This window comes from Drosophila innubila (genome assembly GCF_004354385.1).
Source record: "Drosophila innubila isolate TH190305 chromosome 3R unlocalized genomic scaffold, UK_Dinn_1.0 2_E_3R, whole genome shotgun sequence".
Lineage (NCBI taxonomy): Eukaryota > Metazoa > Arthropoda > Insecta > Diptera > Drosophilidae > Drosophila > Drosophila innubila.
In genome coordinates, this window is record NW_022995380.1 from 29,585,154 (window position 1) to 29,607,463 (window position 22,310).

General features: G+C 33.4%; 1 protein-coding gene across 2 annotated transcripts in view; it reads left to right on the forward strand.

Annotated features, from left to right (window-relative positions):
* LOC117792768 (ETS-like protein pointed) overlaps nt 1-8,988 on the forward strand; it is a 57,444-nt gene extending 48,456 nt beyond the window's left edge. The window contains exons 7-8 of one of the 2 annotated variants that reach the window (XM_034633020.1): nt 3,976-3,979; nt 8,913-8,988. In XM_034633020.1, the coding sequence (XP_034488911.1) occupies nt 3,976-3,979; nt 8,913-8,973 (65 nt within the window). In that variant the 3' untranslated portion in view covers nt 8,974-8,988. Of the gene's footprint in view, nt 1-3,975; nt 3,980-8,911 lie in introns of both variants that reach the window. The other variant, XM_034633021.1, reaches the window with a different exon arrangement.
* The last annotated feature ends 13,322 nt before the right edge of the window (nt 8,989-22,310 follow it).

The window sequence follows — 22,310 nt, forward strand, 5'->3', positions numbered from 1 at the left end:
TCTCCTCAACTGCAGATACAGATACAGATACAAATGAGAATACAGTTAGGCCTAGACCTCAGACTCAGGCTCTGTAGCTGCTGCTGTTGATTTTATAATAAATTAATTGAATTTATGGTCTTTGACACATTATGACCATAAATGTTATGAACATTTTCATAGGCAGTGAAAGAGATGGGGAGAGAGAGAGGGAGACAGGGAGAAGGGAACGACAAGTGTGCGCTGCTAATGAAACAATCAACCAATTTGACAACCACCGAATTTTGAATCCTTAACATAAATGGTTTTCGAATATCTTATACACTACCTGAAAATAAAAATTCGAAATAAAATGATAAAAATTGACAGCGATGGAAAAAAAAATTAATATTTCAAATAACTAAAATATTGACGAAGTTATGCTAGTTCGAAGTTTTTGAAAAAGTGACCAGGGTAAGGTATGGAAATAGTATGATAAATATGGACAGTGATCGAAAAATATAAAATTTTTTAAACATATACAATTTTGATGCAGAATCAACAAAGGGATCAAATAATGATAAAATTGACATTCCGTAAGAAAATCGGTTAAGTTTTGACAAAGTTTTGCAAGTTTGAAGTTTTTGAAAAAGTGACAAGGGTAAGGTATGGAAATAGTATGATAAAAATGGACAGTGATCGAAAAATATTAAATTTTTTAAGCATATAAAATTTTGATGCAGAATCAAAATAGAGAGCAAATAATGAATTAATTGACATTCCGCAATGAAATCGGTTGAGTTTTGACAAAGTTATGCAAATTTGAAGTTTTTGAAAAAGTGACAAGGGTAAGGTATGGAAATAGTATGATAAAAATGGACAGTGATCGAAAAATATTAAATTTTTTAAGCATATAAAATTTTGATGCAGAATGAAAATAGAGACCAAATAATGATTTAATTGACATTCCGCAAGAAAATCGGTTAAGTTTTGACAAAGCTATGCAAATTTGAAGTTTTTGAAAAAGTGACAAGGGTAAGGTATGGAAATAGTATGATAAAAATGGACAGTGATCGAAAAATATTAAATTTTTTAAGCATATAAAATTTTGATGCAGAGTCAAAATAGGGACCAAATAATGATAAAATTGACATTCCGCAAGAAAATCGGTTGAGTTTTGACAAAGTTATGCAAGTTTGAAGTTTTTGAAAAAGTGACAAGGGTATGGTATGGAAATAATATGATAAAAATGGACAGTGATCGAAAAATATTAAATTTTTTAAGCATATAAAATTTTGATGCAGAATGAAAATAGAGACCAAATAATGATAAAATTGACATTCCGCAAGAAAATCGGTTAAGTTTTGACAAAAATATGCAAATTTGAAGTTTTTGAAAAAGTGACAAGGGTATGGTATGGAAATGATATAATAAAAATGGACAGTGATCGAAAAATATTAAATTTTTTAAGCATATAAAATTTTGATGCAGAATGAAAATAGAGACCAAATAATGATAAAATTGACATTCCGCAAGAAAATCGGTTGAGTTTTGACAAAGTTATGCAAATTTGAAGTTTTTGAAAAAGTGACAAGGGTAAGGTATGGAAATAGTTAATAAAAATGGACAGTGATCGAAAAATATTAAATTTTTTAAGCATATAAAATTTTGATGCAGAATGAAAATAGAGACCAAATAATGAATTAATTGACATTCCGCAGGGAAATCGGTTCAGTTTTGACAAAGTTATGCAAGTTTGAAGTTTTTGAAATCGCGTTATGAGGAAAGTATGAAAACTATGGACAGTGTTAAAGAAAAAATTAAATTTTCCAAATGTGATGCAGAATCAATGAGTTGTCGATTTTCCACAAGAATTTATTAAAAATCCTTGACTTGTCAAAATATGAATAGATGAATACCAAATCTTTAACTTCCCTTATTGTATAATATTTAACGAGAAACCCCAAAAATTAAACAAACCTTGTCACACAACCAATCAACTTTCTTTAAGTAAGAATTTTTGAAGAGTGAACAGCAGCAATAACAAGCAAATCCAAACTAAAATTTACATTAATTCTTAATCATAAATCGTCGTCAGAGTGTAGACTTTAAATGGTTCTTTTAGTCTCTACTCTCTATCTTTCTCACTCTCAGCTGTCTCTTTTTTTTGTCGAAGACAACGTCTTTAATTTGATTCAATAATTTCTAAATGGACATGGCCCCTGTTGTCAGTAACTTTTGCCTTTGCCCGGTTTTTTTGTGCCTTGTATTTTGTCATCTCGTGGTTCGTCTCTGATCCCCTTGTCCCTTATTCCGCCATCCTCCTCCACGTTGTCCAACTGCCCGCATACAAATGATGTGTATATGGAACTTGGTTTGTCATCGTGCGGTGTATTTTGTGGCTGCTTCTTTATCCCTCCTGCTGGTTTTGTAGGTTGTTTGCTTAATTCGTTTCGATTGTCTTTTTGTCAGTCATTAATTTGCCGCATTTACATATTATTGATGTTCTCCTCTCCCTCTCCCTATTTCTCTCATTCTCAGTCTTTGCATTTGCATACATGAATTTATGAAGCTTTTTGAGCATGTGTGAAAATTGTTGAACTAAAAGTAGATATTGGATTATTTAACAGATCGCAGAAAAAGTGCGTGACTTCTTGACACTTAACTCTAGGGTCTCTCTAGCTTCAATATTAAGTTCTTAAGTGCAGTGGTAATTATGTAAATGAACTCTCGTCTTAATATTTATTTGATCCAGGTGTTCGACTCTTCGACTGTGCATTGTTTACAGGCCATTAAGTGGCTTTTAAACAACGTTCATCAAAACTAAAACAAATTATGATTAATTGTGCTCATTAAAATTGAGTTTATGGCTTGCAAAATAGAAGAAAAAAAAAAACAAAAAATCCAAGAAACAGTGTCATGAACGCCCGGCTACCAACTTGAATTTATTTTTACGGCCTTTTTGGTGTATTTTGTGTGTATTCTTTTGTGAAGTTTGCTTTTAATTTGAGCCACAGTCCCTGCATCGACAACCAAACAAATAACGAACACCTACAACGAAGTCAACGAAGCGCAAAAAGTGTTCAAAATGCTGTGAGGAGTTTCGTCATCGTTACCGAGTGTAACATATACGAGAGAATATATCGCATATGTATCTAAACTCAAACTCAAGCATAGATACAAATTTATAATCCATAGTTCGGGTGCGTCGAATGATTTACAATGAGGTTTTTATTCTGAAATGCATTAGTTTTAGGTGTTATGTGGCATAGGGCATAGGTTCTGCTTCGTTTCTTCACTTTCATTTTGATTATTTTAATTTTTTTGTATATTTTCTAAAACGTGTATTTGAAAACTGCAAAAGGGTATATAAAGTTTTTGGACGGAGACAGACAGATGGAAGTAGACATATTAATTCAAACTGTGCATAGATTTAACAAAAATTCCACTTGAAAAAATAGCATCGGAAAAATCGAATTACCTACTATATTTATCGATTTTTTGCAAAAGAATTTTAGTTCTTAAGTTTCCTTATGACAAAAGAAAGAATTTTTTTGTATTTCTTATTTAATTATTCTTAGAACAAATAAAAAAAACAGAAAAAATTATTGTTATCAAAATGAACTATTTTGAAAAGTAATTAAACAGTTATGTAAATCTGTATTTTGACGTAACACTTTCTTGACCAACTGTATAAGCAATTTTCGGCACTGCAATTTCTTTTTTTATTTAAATACGATTTTAATGTTCTTTTTTAATTTGTTTTAAATTTTATAGCATAAGTGCAGGGTCTTTGAAAGTCTTGCCAACTAGCTTCCTTTTTTCTTGCACACATTCAATCAATTTTCGCAGCTAACGCTTACTCATCGTTTTTATACATGCCGCACAGATACAATAACTCACAGATACCTCACATATGATTGCCTCTCTGTCTTTGTATGTGTGTGTGTGTATCTGTGTGTGTGTGTGTGTGGACAGCCAGGGTCTTTTGAGTGTTTTGGTTGAAAGCGCATCTAGGCTAGTGTATCTTAGATATTTGCACGCAAAATTGTTTTTTATTAATGCTGAATTCTCATTGTTTTCCTCAGCTGCAAAGCGATGATGCGACTTGAAATATGCTCAGATTTAAATTCGCTTTATTTCGGACTTAATTAAAGATCTCTTTTAGATTTCATAAGCAGAAGAAAGCCATCTTTCAGCAACTAAGCAAATGAGTTTTGAAGATTTGCAAAAAATTTGTTCTATTTTCAGTTCTGCTTTATTTTTTTGGTTTTATTATAGTTTTGTTTGTATTATTTTTTTTGTTTTTGGTTTAGTTTATACGTTGTTGTTGTTTTTTATATTTATTTTTTTATATTTCTACACAATAAAATGCCTGATGCGTGAAATGTTTGTCCAAGCTTGAAGAGTTGCCATTGTGTTGCCGTTGTTGATTCATGTTCATCATCAACAACATGAGCAACATCATGCTGATGTCGGCATATAACCTCAGCCCAGTCAACCAACCGATCAGACAGAGACCTGAGAGACCCGTCAGACAGACAGACTAACAGACGGACAGACAGACAGACAGACGGACGGACATACAGTCAGTTTTGGTGAGTTCTCCACTCGCTTTTCAGATCAGCTTGGCCATTGCAAGTTGTGTGTTCTGCCTCGTTGTTGGCTCACAAAATGACACATTTAATGCATATTTGACTTGTAGATACATTTGACTGCACATGCAGACGCACCTCCCCGCTCTCTCCCCTCTCCACCGCTCCACCTTCAACTCTACAACGCCTCGGGGTCAGAGTCAGAACTAACGCCGTTGATCGTCACATTGCGTGTCACACTCACATCGTGTCTTGAATGAATACTGCGAATATACTAGATACAAGTACTCGTATTCATAAGTGTATGCGAGTACTCGCATTTTTCTTTCATTTTTTTTTTGTGACATTTGTGGACACTTGAGTGTGTGTGCCAAGCGTTTTAGTTTAGTTACAGTTTGTTGATTTTGAAAGCGACAACGGAATTCTGCGGCTTGTGACAGATCACACTGAATATCTTAAGGTAATTTTGTATGTGTGTGTGTGTCAGTATCTGTGTGTGATTTGGAGTAGAAGTGTGCGCTGATAAAACAGAAGAAGAAATGTTACTTTTAAATCAGAAACTATGAATTAATAGCAAAGTGTAAAATACTATCGAATTTATTGATTATGAATTCATAAATAATCAGAAATACAAGTGTATTCTATTAAAATCGATATTTCTATCAATTAAAATTCAAAATGAAAACTGAAATTTCTAGAAATGTTTTACCTCCAAGTCTTGATTTTGATTTCAATGCTAAGGGTCCCCCCTTTGATATTTTGAAAATTAGAAATTTTAAATCTTAAGTTTTCACTTTTAATCAACTCCTTATATCGTAATTAATATGAAACAACACTTTAAACTTGATTCTGAGACCTTTCATTTTTTTGTAAAAAAACATGATAAATTGAACAAAAATTTTGACTTGTAAAGTTGTTAAGTTTAAGGTTCGACCAACTTCAAACATTCATAACTTTGTCAAAACTGAACCGAATTCCAAGTGAAATGCCATTTTGTTCATGGTTTGACCTCCAAATTCATTCTGCATTAAAATTTTATTAATTTCGTTAAAAAAATTATTTTCCCTCTGGAAACCGGTTTCGATGCTAAGGGTCCCCCCTTGGAAATATTGAAATTTGAAAATTTTAATTCTAAACTTTTTACTTTTAAACGACTCCTTATATCGCAATTAGTCTAAAACAACAATGTAAATTTGATTTTGAGACGTTTAAAATTTCTTTAAAAAATCAAGCTAAATTGAACAAAAATTTTGACTAGTAAAGTGTCATGGTCAAGAATTTGAGTTATTTTAAGCTGTTATAACTTTGACAAAACTGAACCGATTTTCAAACAAAATGTCATTTTGATCATGATTCAGCCTCTTAATTCATTCTGCATTCAAATTTAATATAATTTCGCTGAAAATATCGGTGACCTCTGGATCTCAGTTTTGATTTTTTTTGTAAATCTCAAGTTTTCACTTTTTAACGACTACACATTTTAACATTTTTTGTTAAACTGATTGCAATTAATTCAGTAAACAGAACAGCATTCACTAAGAAATAAATATTGTGGTCTATAATATTATTCATTTTAAATATAAGCATACTATCTAAGGCACGCAGTCTGAAAATGAATAGTTTAGGGTCTCATCCACCCAATATTAATTACGCTAAATTCAACCATTAACGCAAGACACTTTTGCACCTCCCACAAATTATGTGGCAGCAGAGCAGAACAGAGATAGAGAAAGGGAGTGAGTGAGAGAGAGACATTCTCTAGGTGGTCTCTCCACGCACCATGGCCAACATGGAACTTACAAGTTACAGTACATAAAGCTTTCAAGTCATAACATCAACGACTATGACTAAAAAAAAAAAATACAAAAAAAGAAAATTATGTTGATTGCAAATTTGTTAAGGTCATAAAATTAAATTTCATTTTTAATTTTAACGCCATTGTTTTTGCGCCAAGTCGTGAAGTAGGAGGTGGAGAAGTTAAATTAACTGGGCGAACTGAGAAAAAGTGTACGAAGAGTTCGAATTAAAATGAGGCAAGGCATATTATTAAAGCATTTAGCGGAATTTAATGCGTCCACTTCGGCTCTACTCTGAGAGCAGCATATTAATCATTTGCGGAGCAACAATGGTTAGAACCTGGCCGAAAGGCCTTCAAGCCAGAAATCACCATTGCCAGCTAATTAACATAGTCGACTTGGACTTCAAGTTGGACTCGCAGTTTAAAAATAGGAGTTGGAATTGGATTTGTACTACGCGCCTGCGCGCTTCGTTGATCAACAGTTGTTATTGTTGTTGGTGCTAATACTATTGGTGGTGTTTTTGTTGCTAGGGGAACGCGCAGAGCTGTGAAAATTCAAGTCAACGGTTCGGTTTAATGGTATTTTTTTTGTATCTTTCTGTATTTTAGCATGGTTCAAAAGCCTCAAAACCTAGAATTTAAGCTCTTCTCGTTTTATATCGGGGGAGGTTGCAACTTCTCGCTGTGGTTTCCCTTTCTGCCACTGTTCTCTCAATTTTTACTACTCTGTGTCAAGGGTAGTATTATTTTGTCACAAAATATGTTAATATATTTTTAATAAGGGCTTTTTTTACTTAAATTTTGTATACCACATTTATAATGATAATTATTCCTTTTTTAAAAAAATTTTAGAATAAGAGAAAGATTTTACATATAACTTATAAAAATCAAGATTTTATAAAAAAAAAGAAGTTAAAACTATATCAGATGATTATTTGTCTGTTTCTATGGTCTCTTAGTTTTAAGCTTTAAAATTTAAAGCCATCTTTAATGAAACTTGAAACAAAATAATGTTAAATTTAAAAATATATTTTTGATCAAATTTAAGAAGACATTGAAGACATAGTTGTGTATTTTGTAATATTTTTTGTACATCTTGATCATATTTGCTTAAAATCGTACTAAACCAAATACAGGGCTCAGCCAGGGTATCAAATATTCGATCAACTTTCTTTCTGCGTTTTCTCAGCACACAGAAAATACATTGTTGCTGTGGATTTCGCTTAATTTATTACCATATTCAGTTGAATCTGACGCGCGCCAACGGCAACACTATAGCGAGATGGCATTGGATCTACCCATTCTATACTATAGTTCTCGCCCCCACCTGAACCGTCTTCCCCTCTAGATTGCATAGGTAAAATTCAAATGGGTTTTAGGTACGAGTAGATTCGAATATTTTTCGTATAGCCATTGTTGCTGTCGACGTCTCCTCGATGTTGGGACTTGAACTGCTTTTTTTTTGTTCAGTTGTTCTTTTTTTTGTAGGTTTTGTTTTTGTTTTTGTTGTGCTCGTTTTATTTCGTTACGTACGTAGATGTAAATTTACGCCATAGAAAAGCGTTACGGTCGAGTTAATTTAAAACAAAGAACATTCAAAAGAACAACATCAACGGCAACGGCAACTGTGAGTTGAACCTTTTGTTGTTGTTGTTCTTGTTGTTGTTGTTCGACTCGGGGGAAAAAAAATTAAACATTAAATTGTATAATGCGAAAGCCGCTAATAGCAACAACAACAACAACGAGAACACAGCAACAACAACAACAACAACAGTGTTAAAGGCAATGAACGAAACGCAGAGAGACGAATTGCATTGGATCGTGAATACGAATATACGAATACATTCATAGTTTAGAGGTTCATATGTAACTACAAGTTACGAGTCTAGCTGCATTTAGATGAATAGATAAAACCATTCGCAAATATACTGGCATTCGTATTCGTATTTGTATTTGTATTTGCTGTGAACTGCCCTAAACTCTGTTCAGAGTTCTTTAAAGGTTCTTTGAAATAAAATGACTACGAATAGCACTACAATATAAATCATTTTAATTTATAAAACAGATCAAATGGTGCTCACATCGTAAATTTGCTTTAAAAAAAAATTTGCTATCAATTTTGGAAAGAAATTTTAATGATAATTTTTAGGTTCTTTTATTTTTTTGTAAGTAATTTTTGAGTTCTATTTTTTTCCTGTCAATTTTCTGTTATATACTGAAAAATCTTTCAAAATATTTAGTTTAGGCTAAATTTATTTATTATATATTTTTTAGATTTTTGGTCAAAACTGTTGTATTTTAAGCTGTTTTTTTCCAACAAGATTTTTTTTTTGGATTCTCAAATTCGCATTTTTAATCAACTAAGTCTTGCAACTTTCGACAATAAGCGTTTATTATGTGAAAAACTTATCTGAAAAGTTTGCAATTTTTTCTGAATTTATTTAAAAATATTTAATTTTAATAACTATTAAAATTTGGTATTGCAAAAACGTATGAAAATCGTGCATGAAGTCTGGTTGGCAATTAATTTGCAATCAACTTTCAAAACTTTATTTGCCAAGCAACAGCAACAACAACAACAACAGCGACAACAACAACTCTTTATGCATCATTAAGAATTAGGCAAACAAAAAAAAAGACAAACGACAAAATGGAGAAATAGACAAACACAAACAAGCACACACACACACACACGCACACACACACACATCAATAAGCTCCATCTGTTTGGACACACACAGATGTGGCCCGATTTGTTGTTGGCCAAGTTTTGTACGCCAATTTATAATTATTAACTCTGGCAAACGAACAAATAAATAAAATCAAATTATGTAGGGGGGGAAATCGTTGTCTCAAGATTGAGACGGCATACTAGAGACTGCCGACTGAGAGGGGGGTAGCTTGAGGGGTGGGAAGGAGGAGGAGGAGGAGGGTGAAGAACTATACGCGAACATCCGCTTTCAATCTTTCAGTCTATCGAGTCGATGAATGGGGCATCGAAAAAGCCGGTTCGCAGTCTCGATTGAATAAGTGAATGAATGAAATGAATGAATGGAAATGAATGAACTGTAACTTGTTTTAGATTCGCGTTTAGCTAAACAAACGGACAATCTGCCTAGACTTCGGACTTCCAACTTCAAACTCCATCATAGCTCTATCTCTGTTGCTACAAATGTATCTGTATCTGTAGCTATATGTGTGTATCTGCCAGAGCTTTGTGTAATTTGGTTTACCTCTTTTTTTTTTAATTTATCTGTTTTTTTTTTATTTGCTGCCGTTGCTGCCTCAAAAGAGTTCACATGAAAGAGACGGCAACGGCGACAAAATGTTGACCGGATGTGAGGCTGCGCTTTTTTTTCTGCCGTTGCTCCTTTCCATGTTTGTGTGTGTGCGTGTGTGTGTGTGTGTGAGTATGAAACTGTGTGTGTGTGTGCCAATAATTACATTATTAATGCGAATTTCATGTCAAAAGCACACAAATTAATTTAATAAAGAAAACTTGCTTCAGTTTTTATTTTTGTTTTTAACAAATTAAATTAAGTTTTGTATGTCAAAAAACTTTTATTTTGCAGTGTTGTAAACTGCAAAGTTTCAGTCAAATTTTAAGCAATTTTCTTACAGATTATTCCCATTTCCTTTTTTTATCAGCCGCAATTAATTAATTAATTAAAATTAAAAATTAATAAAAAAAAACATGCTTCAATAAAATTGAGTTTTCTCAGTCTACAAAATTTTCACTATGCAGTGTTGTTAACTACACAGATTTTCAAAGTTTTAGTCAAATTTTTGACAATTTTCTTCGAGCTTTTCCCATTTTCTTCTTCTTTTTATCAGCCGCAATTACATTATTAATGCGAATTTTATGTAAAAAGCACACAAATTAATTTAAAAACAAAAAACATGCTTCAATAAAATTGAGTTTCCTCAGTCTACAAAATTTTCACTATGCAGTGTTGTTAACTGCACAGCTTTTCAAAGTTTCTGTCAAATTTTTGGCAATTTTCTTCGAGCTTTTCCCATTTTCTTCTTCTTTTTATCAGCCGCAATTTCCGCTGCGATTCTCCCCCAAAAGAAACTGAAGTTTCGTCTGCTAAAATATCCGCTAGATAGTCTAACTCTCCGCCCAATTGAAATTTGTGCTCATCATTCAGTCTTTGCAATTTCCTTGCATATTTCCGCTGTTACAGTTTTCATCAGCCCCCCCTTTTTGGGCTTTTTGCACAAATGCAAATGCACTTTTTGTTTATTTGCCTTTTTGCGGCATTTACAATTTTCATTAACGCAATTTTCATTTTCTTGCCGCCAGCTAATTGAATTGTGTGAATTTTGTGGTATTTTTTTTCAGCGTTTTGCAAATCGAATTATGCACTGCAGTTGAAAGTGAATCTTAAAGATACAAGTGTAGCTATGAGTGCGTAAATATATCTGTGAGATTAATGTGAAATTCTTTCGAGTAAGTCTTTAGATACAAATGTATTTAAGAGTAACACTGTTCAAGAAATTAATTTAAAATATGTTGGTTGCTAAGAGACACAAATTTTTTATTTTTTTATAGCATATTAAATTAAATGTTCCAGTATTATTCACTAAGAATTAAAAGCATATCTTAGGGATACTAAAGACTCTATAAATACGTAAACTCTGCTCGATATTAGTGAAATCTTGAGAATTTTGCGAAATTATTTCTCTATAAGTTGGAACAAGATCTAAGGATTCAAATGTATTTTATAAATTAATACAAATGTGTAATTTTTTAAAACAAATTTATTAAATCGTTGTTAGTTTACAAATTTTGCGCTTAGAGCTGAAAACTTGTTTAAAAGATACAATTGTATCTACAAGTGCATTTTTCTCTCTCTCTCTGATAAAAATAATATATTTTGAGTACTAATCTCAATGCAAATTAAACTAAATTATTTTCTATGAGTTAAAGGTAAATCTTAGGTATATAATTTGATTTTTCTGTCTGATTATAGTTGAAGTCTAGCTAATATATTTCTCATATTGCAAGCATAAATGACCTTGCTGCTGAAATCTACCCTTAGCTGGTGACCCAACACCCTTGGGAACTGAAAGCGAAAACCAAAACAGGAATATTGAAATGCCGACACTTGTCACTCCGCAGACAAATAACAAAATTATATAGAAATGCGGCAATTGAGTATCGCTATGAGGGAAATGCAACAAATAAGCTAAGGGAAATGCGTAGAGGGTGCAGCACCCTCAGCTCTGGAGCAAGTGCAGCATATTATCAGGGGTGGTTCTCAACAACGAGCACACTTGATAACTATCAGTGAAAACAACCACCAAAAGGACCTGCATTGGCATTCGAACCTTATTCTGACCAAGTCCTGCACAATTTGTAGAGTCGTCATTTAAGAAATGTTATAATTTGTCGTTGTCAGTTGTTGCCGTGCACCTGAGCGATTCAACTTGGAGTTGTAGTTGTAGTTGTTGTAATTTCAGTTTGTGTGCTGGACAACGTGGGAAAATTCTCATTTCGTAGAGACAAAAAATAAAAAAAAGCTAATGCAATTTGGGCTGCGGGTTCTCGTAAATTCAGTGCAAAAGTTGCTCGCTTGATTTTTATCAGTCAAGCGACGCCCTGTTAACTATTTTTATTTCTCTCTCACTCCCTCTCTCTCTCTCTCTCTGTGTCTCTGTCTCTCATTTAATTTTCACATCGTTATGCGTATTGTTGTTGGCTTTGGCATCGTCTCATTTATTTGTCTACATTTCGTTTCTTTTTTTTTTGTTTTGTTTTGTTATTCCTTTTTTCGTTATTTTTTCTGTTTTTTTTTTTTTTTGCTCTCTTTGTTTTAAATGCGTCAAAGTGTAAATAAATTTGAATTTTCAGCTTGTTTTAGCTTTTAATTTTTTGTTTCGTCTGGGCCTTTTTTGCCATTTTTAGTCTTAAACTCCGAGCTGGACTCGGAACCCAGAGCCCATCCCATCTGAACTGTCGGCATTTTGTCTTTTGATCTGTGCGCTTGCGCAGCTGATTTGTTGTTGTTCTTGTTGTTTTCGTTGTTGTTGTTGTTGCTGTTGTTGCCTCTTTCTGTAAATGTTGTTGATGTTGTTTTCATATTGTTTCATTTGCAGCTCTTTGTTGCTGTTTGCTTGCCATGTTTCTACTATTTGCCCAGACTCTAGTAATTGACTCTCATGTCATTTGCCTAGATAATACATCAAGTTGACTTTTGGCTATCATTTCGAGGTTATATATCGCTAAGAATATATATTAAATTGCATTAATTAAAGTGTTTGTAAATAAAAAGTGTCAAGTATACTTTTCTATATTTTTTTTCTTATTTTTTACTATACTAGCTTTATTTACGTTGTTCTTATAAAAAATTTTTAAATTATTTGATTATGAAAATCTCTTTTGATAAATATCAACTTGCTTCTGAATTTATTAAATATTTCAAATTTTAAAAGTTAATAGTCACGATTCAGAACGGATCGAAAGATTCGATTAGATAACATGTTTTCAATAGTCAGTATAAAAAATTCTATACACGTTTATATAATTTAATTGTTTTTAAGATTGTTGTTGTTAGGATAAAGTACACTTATTTATATTTATATTTTATAAAAAAGTTACAACCAACGAATCTAATCTTTTTTTTTTAGATCATATATTTGTTTTATGTTTTGAAAAATTATTAAAGCACTTTCGAATTTCTTCAACTTATCCTGAGCGCAATAAACAACCATAATAGATATAAAAAATAAAAAAAATTCGAAAATCTACTAAGTTTTTTTTGCATAAATAAAATTTGGTAATTATTTAATTTGTTACAACAAAAACTAGATTTTAATTTGTTTTCTGATAAATAAAAAGAGTACATTCGAGGCATGAATTCTACATCAAAGTGTAGCCCTAAGTTACTTCAACTGTAGCAAGTATCTTGCTCCCCTCTCTGTACTCTCTCTCCCACGCTACAATGTTGTCCTTGGCCAGGACGCAATGAGCTGGAACGTGAGTCGCGAGTCCCGCTATTGCCGCCTTCGCCCGTGGGTCCTGTTGGGCCATTTGTCGTGTAATTTATCAAAATTTCAAAGTAAAAACGTGGGAAAACATTACGAGGAGGTGGCTATTAAAAAGCCATTGCATATATGCAATTAACGAGCTACAAAATGCAATTATATCCATACAGTACACAGATAGGTAGATAGATACCCATTACTTCCACTTCTCTCTCGATAGCACGATCAGTTTGCCAAAAAAAAAAACAAAAAAGACAATGAAAAAGGGAAGAAAAATGCTAAAAATGAGAAGGTTTATTATTGGTCATTTCATGCGAAAAAACGTGAAAGGGAAGGGCAAGAAGCAGCATGACAAATGAGCAAGGTTGTTGTGGGTCGAAGTGCACAAAACGCCGCAGGATATCTCGGTGAATCACAAAAGAAAACAACAAGCAAATGAGAATACAACATCCGGTAATTTACTTCCTTTAGTTCCGTATTGAAACCTTGAGGCGCTCAGAAGAGAACCAAAGAAAAGGAAGAAAGATCTGAAGAACATTCAGTTCAGTTTAGTGCCTTTTGTGTTGGCTCGCAAGTGGTAGAGATTTCAGATTTTTATGAATGAGCCACAAGTGCAGCACAAGAGTGCGAAAGAGCGAGAGAGAGAGAGAGAGAGAGCGAGAGAGTGAGTGGGGGAGAGCGAGAGCTAGACTGCAGTAAAGGACAATGCGTCGGCGCAAGTAAATTAGGCAAGCTGAAGGCAAAGTGGCCTGGCAGGTAGTCAACTCATCCCAATTCGAGTCGAAATCATCCAAGTTCAGTGTTGTCATTTTAGCGATTTTTTTGAAAGACAGAACAAATGCCAGAAAAATTTCAGTTATGAAATTAGCTCGAAATCTGGCTACTTAAGCAGATAATTTGACTCCTTTATTATTTGTTCAGACAATTTCAATTTATTTGAAAAATCATATATCAAAAATTTGTTGTAAAATATATTTTTAAACCAAACATAAAAAATATAATTATGGAATAGTTTAATAATAAATATCAAAAATTGTTTGTAATATATATTTTAAAACCAAACATAAAAAGTATAAGTATGGAATAGTTTAATTAAAAAAAAACTTATTCTAAAAGCGATAAATATAAATGAATTTGGTCCTTGATATCGATAAATCGCGTTTTTGTGATAAAAAGTGATAAAAAGTTCATAGTGAAATTTAAGCTCATAAAATAAGCTAATAAAATATTGGCATAATTGTTAAGCACTTAAAATTATTACTATAATATTTTAGCTATACTAGCTAACTTTTATTGATTAAATTCATTTTAATTACCATAACTGAAACTGCATAAGCTTAAAAAAAAAAAGTGGCAATTTTTAAAGCATTTTAAACTGATATTTCAGCTAACATTTTTGATTACTTAAAAATTAAAATTTAATGCTGACAGCACTGGTCGAGTCCTGACATTCTAATGCGAGTATCCTTGCCACATATACTCCTATTCGCATATTCCCATATACCCATATCTTTAAACACATCTTGCGTGTGCAACTTAAACTCGGACTTGAACTCAGACTGCCTGCAGTTTTCTCACAGCGTTCACAACTCGGAACCAAAAACTCGGAAATGTGTGGGCGATTGCATCGTTGTATGTGCGTGTGTGTGTGTGTGTGTGGCACACAATCTGGCATCAAAAAAAAAAGCGCAAACACACACACACACAACAGTTGTCCGAGCTGAAACTGAAACTAAAACTGAGCCTGGGGTCGCTGTCTTTTCCTTTTCTTCTCTTCTCTTCTCTACTGTATTCTGCTCTACGCACACATGTTGTCCGAATTTGGTTGTAGTTGTTGTTACAGTTGTTGTTGTTGCCGTAGTCATGGTGATAGCTGAACAGGTGCACAATTTGACGTTCAGTTTGAGCTCGAGAGTTGCAGGGTTTCCCATTCCCATTCCCATTCCAGGGTTCAGCTTCATTCGTTTCTGCTTTGCATTCACTTTATCGCAGTTGTTGACGTTGTTCCTGTTGCTGTTGCTGTTGTTGTTTGCTGTTGTTGTTGTTGACCGCATGCCACCTTCTGTGCCCAGTGAGAAACGGGGCATTAAATGAGCCATTTAGCGAGTCACTCAAATTTTCAGAACTGACCAACTGTCCAAAATGTAACAACAACAGCCGCAGGAAGAAAAAGGAAAAAGATCCATAAATTCCAGCTCTGATTGAAGATCGTTTTAACTATGCAACGATTGATGGATTGCTGTTTACTTCCTGCTTTATATCAATAAATGTTACTGATCAATTCGATTCGCTATGAGAACTTTAACAAATACAAATAGGCATACCAAAATTAAGCAAAAATAATTATGAAATTAGACACACAAAACTAGCAAAATCTTATTAAAAAATTAGGAAATCTGTTAAATCTTAGCTAGGAAATACAAATAAAGAGAAATAAATTGGGAAAGCAAACATGAAGAAAATTGCATAGCAGAAATATTTTATTAAAATTCAATCAATTTTTAATAATATATGACTGTTTAATGTTTGGTTTAAGTGCAAGAAATACTGCAAAAAAATGTAAATATATTATATTTTGACTTAAAATTTATTAGAAATTATATTCATCTCATAAAAAAAAAAATTTTAAGGAAAATCGAAAGTAAATTGAAAATATCCAACAAAGTCGAAAATATCAAAGCTATTTCTTTACTTATATGGATTTTTAAAATATATTAAAAATGAAATAAAATTAAACAAATTTTTTTTATTGATTTTTTAAATAAATTAAAAATTAAATGTAATTTTAATATTTATTTTTATAAAGAAGTTGTCGTCTGATTGTTTTTCCAACTATACATTACCTAGTTTTTTCTTCCGTTTTTCCCAACTTATTTTCGTTTCTTAAAATATAATACTGGTAAAAATATTTCCAACAAAAATACTCGTAACATTTGATCAATTAAGCCAAAGTATTTGATAATCATTTCCTTTGGCAGGTCAAGATCAATGTCCCAGGTTGTAATTTCTTGGTCAAGATCAATGTATCCTCTAGTGTCTACAACAACAATATTAATCAAGCAAGTGCCTAGATCAATAATATAGTACTTATTCTGTCTCATTTATGGCCAGATCATTATTGCATTTCAGCCTCATCAGAGTTGAAGATCAGTTGTTGTGTGTGTGTGTGTGTGTGTGTGTGTGGACTCCTTTTGCAAGTGCCTTGGAACATGCGTTGTGTGTTCTATCAAAGTATCTGGTTTCATTTCCGCTCCAAATGCGCGCCAAGGAGCTGCCAAGATAATGCAACTCACACACACACACACATATCCATTCCCTTCTTCCCCTTGCCCCTCAGTGCTGCTGCTCCATTCAGCAATGTGTTGTTTGTATTTGTTGTTTACAAGTCTAACAATCAAAGCATATCTTTAGAGCTGCATCTGTTTATTTTGTTGTCAAAATGCAGGTACACAATCTTCAATCTCAGTATCACAGATATCGCATATATAGTATGATCATGATGATGCTCTATATATATATATATATGTGTGTAGATACTCAGATACTTTTGTATGTGAGTGCATTTTTATAGTTAAATTGCGGACGCATCTTGGCCAGCTTCATTTTACGTGGAAAATTGATATTTTTCTTTGCCACCGCTGCACGGAAGCAGCAACAGGTGACTGTGTGTGTGCGAGTGTGTGTGCGAGTGTGTGTGTGTGTGTGGGGCGTTGGGTTGCAGCTGTAATTATGCTAGTATGCGTGTCAAAACATCAACAACAACAACAACAACTTCTTGAGACTAACAACTTTGAGTATTGCTGTGTTTATGATTTCCTTCCGTTTTGCAGAGACTAACAGTTTATTTATTTATTTATTTTGTGGCTTCTAACAGGTTCTCTCGCTCTCTCCCTCTCTCTCTTCAAGTGCATTCTCTCTTTTTCGCTGTTAATTTATATACACATCACGCTGCATTGACATCCGATTTACATTAGCGCTGCCTCAGCACTTGAGTGAGAGAGAAGAGCATTAAAAGAGAGACAGGGAGAGGGAGACACGTGTGACAGGCAGCGGAAGTGCTTACTGACAAGACAAAAGCCACAGCCAGGCCAAGTCTAGGGCCTTGATTTTGGCTAAAGACACGTGTGCCTACAAATAAAAGATGCCAGCTTTAATTTGATATCAATTCAAAAATAGTGAATTGTATCTGCAATTCTTCTCAAGTGTCAGCGAGTGCTCTGCTGCCTGATCCTGTTGCCTATACCCTGCTCCTTATTCATCTACTCCCTCGACAGCAGCTGTTGTACCTCATTCCCCTCCAGTTTATTCTTTTTTTTGGTAGGCGCTTCCTGCAACTCCCTCCCAGTTTCAGTTCCAGTTCCATCAGCAATTTTCCATTGCCAGTTGTTCATCTTTTCTTCATAACGCGTTATTGCATTAAATTGTAATCCCTTTAGACAACAGGGTTGCTTCTTGAGCGTGAGAGGGAGACAACATGAGACAGAGAGGGGTAATCTCTATTGTTGTTGTTGGTAGGAAAAACAAGTTTCATTTAATTGAAATTCAACAGCATTTATCGTCGTCGCCTGCTCCTTGGGCAACGCCTCAATTCTCAGTTCTCAGCTCTCAATTCTCAATCCTTTTGGCGCACACCACTCACCATTCAGTGCTCAACACTCATTTGGCATTCATTTCGTATTCATTTGCACACTACACTCGTAATTATTATGTTCTACTCGGCGCGTTTTTGTCAAATATTCCTTTGAAATTTGAACGTGTGCGTTTTGGGCAAGTAGTTCTTGATAGGATCCCTCCCTGTGAGTGTTGTTATACCCGTTAATCTCAGTTTACAGTGGGTATATTGTATATGTTGTAGTGTTTTTAACATTTAAAGTGTCTTTATTCTTGATTAGCATCAACAGACGAGACGATCTTGTAAAAAAAAATCATCTGCTTAAATCTCAGAGACTATAAGAGCTAGAGGCACCATTTTTCTTTGAACACCCTGCAATTAAAGCGTCTAGCGATTACACTATAAGAGCTAGTGCAATGAAATTTGGCACAATTTCTGTACGTTTAAAGTTTTTCAATAGTTGAAAATATAAAAATAAAAATTTAGCATATCTAAAAATTGAAAAATCACTATTAATCTTTTAAATTAGTTCACTTAATCCTAAAAAAAATGGGTAAATTTTCTCGAAGTTATGACTGTCTTAAGTTTTAAATCAAATTATTTTAAGCTAACTAGCTTTTACACTGTAAGAGCTAGAGCAACCAAATTTGGTACACACACTTCTATAAATTCCACATACGTCCCAGTGTTTTTAAATTTTTTTCCTAACCGTCTTTTGCACCCACAAATCGAACAAAAATTTCACAACATATACAGTTTTTAAGATAAAATAAACTTTTTGATGACAAACACTGTCTTTTAATATTTTCAATCAATCGACTTAATTTCATCAAGATCACATTAATATAACTTTAGTTATGTCTGTTTTAAGTTAAGAAAATTGTACACCCTTGACATTTTAAAATGTACAAATGTGTATTTAAATAAGGTAGCGGGTATCTTTAAGTCGAGGACTCGTCTATGCACATCTTACTTGTTGTGATTTCGATTTCGATGCGGATTCGGAATCCGAATTGTGATTGGTGCGTTATGTTATGTTGCGGTGGTTGCTTTTCGGTGGCTCGGTGGCTCGGTGGCTCCGTGTCTCCTCTTTAGTGCGCACGTGCTTCAACCGGAAATGGCCGTAAGCGAGGCGCATCAACCATCATCACCATCCCGCTACCTCTCTCTCTCCCTCTCTCTCCACCACTCTCTCACTCTTTCACTAGAGACACAGCTGTCATTGCCTCGTTCAGTTCTTCTTCTGTTTTTTGTATTTCCGCTTATGCTTCCATTGTTCTTGCCACTTTACACAGCAAATCAAAATATCAAAAAAAAAAAAAAATTATATAAAAATAAATATACATGTACATACTATTTTAGCCATATCTGTATTTGTTATTTGGTAAGCACGCGTGCTGACTGAATTTGTAAGTGGCCAAAAAATAAGAATTACCACGAGTACATTTTTTGTTTTTTGTATTCAGCGATCCTTTTGTGGTCAAGCAGCATTAAAGCCACCGCAAATGGTCAACAACTGTTAACGTTTTTTTCGTTTTTAATTTTTGCTCCAACGCTTATATTTTTCTTTCATTTATTTTTATGCATTTTAAGCAACATAATTTCAAGTCGAATAATTTTCTGCTTAATCAGCTACTTTAATGCACAAGGTAAAAATTAAGAGGGTTGAGCGGGTGGAGGGTTAAAGAGGGGAGAGGGGAGAGAGGAGAGGAGAGTTATGATATCTCATAGTCGTATTCGTACTTGCAACAGTTTTCCAGGAAATACTTGAGCTTTTAACGCTTTGAGGCCATTGCAGTTTTGTCATTCTGTTTTTCATTCCCCTCGTCACAATTTTCAATTATCGGCCGAGCAAAATCAATAAGATTTATAAATTGATAACAAGTTGCTGATAAACAGCCGACTCTGTCTTTAGTTCACTCACTCTCTCACTCGCACAGTTTGCAACTGCAGGCCATATTTATATTTATTGTCATACAATTATTTATTTAGTTACTCTATGCAGTCAATAACAACTATTTAATTTTCAAGATAAATTTAGATTTTAAAATTTTATAATTTTTTTCAATTTTATTTATTTCATTTATAATTCTATTTAATTGAAACTAAATAATAAACCATATTAAAAATGGAATAAATTGCTAAAATTGATTTAACATTAACAAATAAATTAAGTTATATAATTTTTGTTAATTAATAGTTGAAAACTGTACAAAGCTGTTAATCAGTTAACTATTTTGGAGTTTTGACATCATTGAAACGTGTCTTTTGCCATTTAACGTAATTCGCGCTAAAATTTGCATTATTTTATTAATTTTTGTCATTGGCTGTTGCCACAATTTGGCCCACAACACGTTTCGCCAAAATGGGCCACCATTTTTTATTTTGTTAACAACAATTATACAACACAAAAATCTTAAAGATTTGTCGACCAATTATGGCAACAACAAAAAAAACACGTACGCCTTCATTTTTCAACCGAAAAACAAAAGCAAAAAAAACAAAATACAAATAATGAAAAATAGAAATAATAAAATAAAAAGAAGACAAGTAATTTGTGATTGTTGTTGAAGACTTGTGTTGGGTTTGTTGGCCGTTGGTTTCGTAGACTATGATCTCATGCAGCAGCAGCCAATCCCAACTTTGTTCAATTATAAACATGTGTGCGAGTGTATCTATGAGATGCTTCTATCAGCAAACTATGTTGGCGTTTCTTCCCTGATGAGCTACTGCCCACACTCACACTCACACTCATTCACAGACTCACACTCACAAATACACTCACTCATAAGCTGCTGGCCAGTGGCAAGTGGCAAGTGGGTTGTCGACTCTATTTGTTGATGGCCATTTTGGTGGCTCAACTTGTGTGTTGGCGTTGGCTGTTTTATTATTATTGTTAATGATCTTTTTGGGCCAATTTGAATGTTGGCAACTGTACTCTTGTCTAACACAAAACTAATTAGCTGCTGATTGCTGCAACATATAGCTGGGTAGGAGGGGAAGGCAGAGCAGCAAGTGGCAAACAAATTTATATACAAACAGTATGTTTTTGTTATTCACAAATTTAAAAATTTATGTATTTTAATTTGATAAAAAAAAAACATTTTTTCGGGTTTTAAATATTTCATATTTTAATATAGTTGCTTATAATTTGTAGAATGAAATTGGGCTTAACGATTTTTAAGAATATAGCATAAAAAAAAATCAATACTTGGTTTCTTGACAAAACAAATACTTGAAATATTAAGACTTTACTATTTTTAAAAATTTAGAAAAAAAGAGAACACTCATTGGTCTTAAATATTTTAAGAAATAGAGAAAAAAAAAAATTATAAATATTTTTTTATTGACATAACCATTTCTTAAAATATTCAAACTTCACTATTTAAAAATAAATAAAGAAAAACAAACTTTATCAATAGTTGTTACTTAACATACTTACTCTGATGTGTTCCACAAATATCTAGGGAATTATTTCTAAGCCATTTATTTATTCGATTTTTCAACATTGTTTCGTAGTCACAAGAATCAATTGCTAGAAATATATATCAAAATATCTATTTACATTTTTAAATATTGGTATATTTTTTACACTTAATTAAAAAAGTATTTGACTGCTTTTTAGACAATTTTAAAATGTACTTCTCTTTATGCAATAAATTTAAAATGTATGATAGTTCCTATAATAACTATCTTAACATTTTAAAACATTTTTTAGCTTTTTATTAGGAAAATTGAATGTTGTGCTCTTAAAAAAAAGTTTTTTTTAAATTACAGAACATGTCTAAATTGTATTTCTGTAAATAAAATTGCAATACTGTTAATTTGCTGCCGATAAGCAGAGGACTTTAGATACTCTTACTTAACTAAGAGCAATGTATCTGTGGCTGTAGCTGTAAATGTATCTGTATCTGCATTTGTATCTGTATCTGTGAGTAAGCGTTGTACAAGTACGCCTTCCTCTTGATTATTATTATTATTGCCAATGGCACATTAGTGCGCGTATGTGAGTGAGTGTGTGTGTGTGGCTCGTGTGGTTGCTGCCGAGCGAGCACACGAAGGCAGCGACAGCACACGAGGCGCTCCCACACACACACACACACACAAACACACACACACGAACGCATACCGACAGAGACAGAGATACCAACAGACGCAGATACTCACAGACACACAGATAGACCTACTGACGGCGAGGGAGAGAGTGAGATACAGAGAGTAAGAGAGGGAGAGAGCGAGAGACTTGCAGATAGAAAACGTTGGCCGAGACAGGCAACAACACGAGGCACAACTTCAGAGCAACTTCAGTTCTTAAACGAATGTCGAAGGTGGAAGAACTAACGTCGCTCGTCTCGCT